Below are 4,961 nucleotides of genomic sequence, written 5' to 3'. Positions count from 1 at the left end.
CTCCCGAGTAGCTGGGACTACAGGCGCCCGCCACCTCGCCCGGCTAGTTTTTGTATTTTTAGTAGAGACAGGGTTTCACCATGTTAGCCAGGATGATCTCGATCTCCTGACCTCGTGATCCGCCTGTCTCGGCCTCCCAAAGTGCCAGGATTACAGGCTTGAGCCACCACGCCCAGCCGAAATATTCTTAAATATTATGTACGTATTTGTATATCATGGTACCTACTATATATAAGGAGTAGTGTTTTGTTAATGCTCATACAATAAATATTTAGAAAAATCTCTTCCTTTACCACTTTAATCTTCGAATCCCTCCTTTTTCCTTTCCACCTCTATATAAATGATTATGGTTTCTCAGGCATCCTTAAAACCCAGTGGGCGGGACATCATGGCTCATGCCCAGCACTTTGGGAGGCTGAGTGGGGGAAGATCACTTGAGCCCAGGAGTTCAAGACCAGCCTGAACAACATAGGAAGACCCTGTCTCTACAAAAATTTTTGTTAAAACTTAGTTGGGCATGCTAACTCATGCCTGTAGTCACAGTTACTCAGGAGGTTGAGGTGGAGGATTGTCTGGGCCTGGGAGGTCAAGGCTGCAGTGAGCTGTGTGTTGCTACTACACTACATCCTGGATGACAGAGCAAGAGCTTGTCTCAAAAAAAAAAAAGTCCGGTGAACTGTGGCACCAGCTGATAAAGTATTTAACATACTTGCCCTAGTGACTTGACTTTTTATCCAAGACCTAGCCAAAAACAAAACAAAACAAAAACAAAAAAACTCAAAAGTGGAGGGTGAAGTGGGTGGGAGATTATAGTTACACTACCAATGGGTATACTCATGCAGAAAACGAACAGAGATAATGGGTTTGCAGTGGAGAGAACCAAAGTCCAGCACTGAGTGAGTAGGAATAGAAAAGATAGTTTAACTACAGGAGAATCAGGCCAGGGCACTGGTTCACACCTGTAATCTCAGCACATTAAGAGGCTGAGGTGGGAGGATACTTGAGCCCAGGAGTTGGAGACCAGTCTAGACAACATAGTGAGACCCCATCTCTATTAAAAAAAAAAAATGGGAGAATCAAGTAAGTATATGAAAAGATATAAAAACTGTCCAGGCACAGTGGCTCACACCTGTAATTTCAGCACTTTAGGAGGCTGAGGTAGGAGGATCACTTGAGCCCAGGAGTTCAAGACCAGCCTGGGCAACATGGCGAAAACCTATTTCTATGAAAAATACAAAAATTAGCTGGGCATAGTTGCGTAAGCCTGTAGTTCCAGCCACTCGGGAGGCTGAGGTGGGTGGATGGCTTGAGTCCAGGAGACAGGGGTTGTGGGGAGCCGAGATCGTGCTTCTGCATTCCAGCACGGTGATGGAGCCAGGCCCTGTCTCAAAAAAAAAAAAAAAAAGATATGAAAGCTTTATGAAATGAGTTTGGTTTATCCTGTCTTTTCCCTTTGTTTTTCCAGTCTTTTCGAGTTATGCTCCGGGGCTGGCCTCTTCCAGGAAGAGGCACTTACTTAATTCTCTTATGTGAATACGAGTGAATATGTATTTTTTTTTTTGTTTTTCAAACGTGAATATGTATTTCTTATTAACTTATTCATCCAACAATGTTTTCTCATGTGTGCCAGGCAATGCCAAGCAAAACAAATTTAAAAAGAGAAAAATTTAATAGTAATATAGTAGAGTTATATACTGTCTGCATGTTAGAGTTGTATAAATAGTCATATACTGTCAATGTCCTCTTCCCATGCAGGAAGTTAATAAAAACAGATGAATCTGTGGTGGACAGAGCCAAGGCCAATGCCTCCCTTTGGGAGGCCAGGTTGGAAGTCACAGAACTCTCTAGGATTGAGTATCGTGATACTTCACGGACACTGGCAAAAAGTAATGAGGACTTAAAGAAAAAGCAATGTAAAATGGAGAAAGACATAATGTCAGTATTAAGTTACCTAAAGAAGCAGGATCAGGAGAAAGATAATATGGTAGGTAGGTAGAAAACCTCCTCGGCCTCATTAACTACCTCTGTGGTGATACTGATGTGGTTATGTATTTCAAAGATTTTTAATTCCTTGAAATCTTAACATATAGTTAAGACATTTCAATTGACCTTAACCTTCCTTGAAGCAAGACACTTTTTCAGAATGGTTTTACTGTTATTGGCTCTCTTATTTTCATTCCTTGTTCCATGTTTTCTTCTCTGAAGCAAACAGAGATTGATGATCATAAGGGAACATTATGATCCACTTTATTTTAAGGACAAGAGCATAGTATGTGATCTATATATTTTTTGATGCTAATTTTTAGTTTTAAAAATTTGTAAAGCCGTTCACTGGTAATCTGTGATAATGTTCTGAACCCAGCAAGTTGAATCTTTTTTTTTTTGGCCAGTTGAATCTTGTATCTTATTGTACCTTATTAAAGTGTTGAGAGTAAAGCTATCATTTTATATTTGGAAGAAAAAGGGAGGCCGGGCGCAGTGGCTCACACCTATAATCCCAGCACTTTGGGAGGCTGAGGTGGGCAAATTGCCTGAGCCCAGGAGCTCGCAACCAGCCTGGGCAGCACGGTGAAACCCCGTCCCTACTAAAATACAAAAATTAACCGGGCATGGCTGCATGTGCCTGTAGTCCCAGCCACTTGGGAGGCTGAGGCAGGAGAATTGCTTGAACCCGGGAGGCACCAATTGCAGTGAGCTGAGATCATACCACTGTACTCCAGCCTGGGCAACACAGTGAGACTCCATCTCAAAAAAAGAAAAAAAGAAAAAAAAAAAAGAAAAAGAAAAAAGGAAGGGAACTAACATTTTGGAGCCACTACAATGTACTATACTGGGTGCTTTACCTCTCTGATTCTTTTACTAACCTCCTATTATTTTAATAACCCCGTGTAGCTATAATATTGTTATTTCCATGTTACAGATGAAGAAATTGACTCTCAGAAAGGATAAGTAACTTGCCCAAAGTCACACCCCTAGTGGATGTTAAAAGTAGAAATTCAGGCTGGGTGTGGTAGTTCATGCCTATAATGCCAACACTTTGGGAGGCCGAACTGGAGGATAACTTAGCCTAGGAGTTCAGGACCAGCCTGGGGAACAACGCAAGACCCAGTCTCTACACAAAATAAAAAAATAGCCAGGCATGGCAGTGTGCATCTGTAGTCCCAGCTACTCAGGAGGCTAAGGTGGGAGCATCACTTAAGCCCAGGAGGTTGAAGCTGCAGTGAGCCATGGTCATGTCACAGCAGTCCAGCCTGGGCAACAGAGCAAAACTCTGTCTCATATTATTATTATTTTATTATTATTTTTGAGACAGGGTCTCACTCTATTGCCTGGTCTGGAGTGCCAGTGGTGTGATCATGGCTCACCACAGGATCGACCTCCGGGCTCAGATGATCCTCCTGCCTCCGTCTCCCAAGCAGCCGAGACTACAGGCACGCACCTCCATGCCTGGCTAATTTTTTGTATTTTTGGTAGAGACAGGTTTTGCCATGTTGCCCAGGCTGGTCTTGAACTCCTGAGCTCAAGTGATCCACCCACATTGGCCTTCCAAAGTGCTGGGATTGCAAGCATGAGCCACCATGCCTGGCTGATTTTTTGTAGTTTTTACAGAGACAGGATTTCGCCATGTCACTCAGGCTAGCCTCGAACTCCTGGGCTTAAGCAATCCACCCAACTCAGCCTCCCAAAGTGCTGAGATTACAGGTGTAAGCGATAGCACCTGGTCCAGCAATTGCAATCTTTATTTTATTTATTTTTTGTATTTTTAGTAGGGATGGGGTTTTGGCATGTTGTGGGCCAGGCTGATCTGTAACTCCTGGCCTCGAGTGATCCGCGCCCCTCACCCTCCCAAAGTGTTGGGATTACACGCATGAGACACAAAACTTGGCCAATTTTTATTTTTAAAATTACTCTTTTAATAGTAGGTATTATTAAATTGCCCTCTATAAAGTATTATTCTAAAGTAAGTTTTTTAGTCAGCCATAGAAATAATTTCCAAATGTATTACTTAGATACTTTGTTTTGTGGCTTGTAATAGCTCATTTGTATTGGTCTACATCAGTATCACTTGAGTTTTCTGATTCTCATCTGCCTCATTATATCAAAGGGCAGCATCTGGCAGTAACAAATGGGTAATTTTTGTAATCATGGATTGCCATTAAACCAAAAGAAACAACCTTGGGAGAAAGAAACAAAGTAGACTAAATATATCCTCATTAACTAGCTTTCCCATAGCTTTGATACTCATTTTGCTATATACTAGAAAGATGTTATTATGTTAAACTTTGTTTAAACTGTTTATAGTCTTATGTTAATTATAGAAATATTAGAAATGAGATGTGTTTTGAAAACTATTTTACTGTGAACAAAATTAGGAGATTCCCCTTAAGAGAATTTAATGCTGTACTGAATTAATCACAAAATAATCTCATTAAGTGTCACACCTGTTTTATGTGATTTAGGATTGTCCCAGTTTGTTTTTTAGAATATCTAGATTTTTTCTTAAGGTGGTCTAAAACATTGTACACAGTATCTCACTTGTGTCAACAACCATGTCAACAAGTCTTTAGTTTAAAAAGCTACTCATATTCCCTTCTGAAACAAACCAGGGTTCCTTGGAGAAATGGTTGATTTCAGGACTGGAGCAGGGAATATAAAAGATGAGGCTGGGCTGTTCATGGTGGCCCATGCCTGTAATCCCAGCACTTTGGGAGGCTGAGGGGGGTGCATCACATGAAGCCAGGAGGTCGAGACCAGCCTGGCCAACATGGTGAAACTCCATCTCTACTAGAAAATTAGCTCTCTCTACAAAAAATTAGCTAGGCATGGTGGTGCGTGCCTGTAGTCCCGGCTGCTTGGGAGGTTGAGGCATAAGAATCGCTTGAACCCAGGAGGCAGAGGTTGCAGTGAGCCAAGATTGTGCCACTGCAGTCAAGCCTGGGTAACAGAGCGAGATTCTGTCT

The 4,961-nt window shown here is 41.9% G+C and overlaps 1 protein-coding gene across 1 annotated transcript in view; it reads left to right on the top strand.

The window, feature by feature from the left end:
• CCDC176 (coiled-coil domain containing 176) overlaps positions 1 to 4,961 on the top strand; it is a 53,254-nt gene that overhangs the window by 1,826 nt on the left and 46,467 nt on the right. Inside the window, exon 2 of the mRNA XM_011949583.1 lies at positions 1,756 to 1,984. Within this exon, the coding sequence (XP_011804973.1) occupies positions 1,756 to 1,984 (229 nt within the window). The remainder of the gene's footprint in view (positions 1 to 1,755; positions 1,985 to 4,961) is intronic.

This window comes from Colobus angolensis, unplaced genomic scaffold (genome assembly GCF_000951035.1).
Source record: "Colobus angolensis palliatus isolate OR3802 unplaced genomic scaffold, Cang.pa_1.0 Scaffold3, whole genome shotgun sequence".
Classification (NCBI taxonomy): domain Eukaryota; kingdom Metazoa; phylum Chordata; class Mammalia; order Primates; family Cercopithecidae; genus Colobus; species Colobus angolensis.
This window is presented reverse-complemented; position numbering and strand designations above follow the sequence as displayed.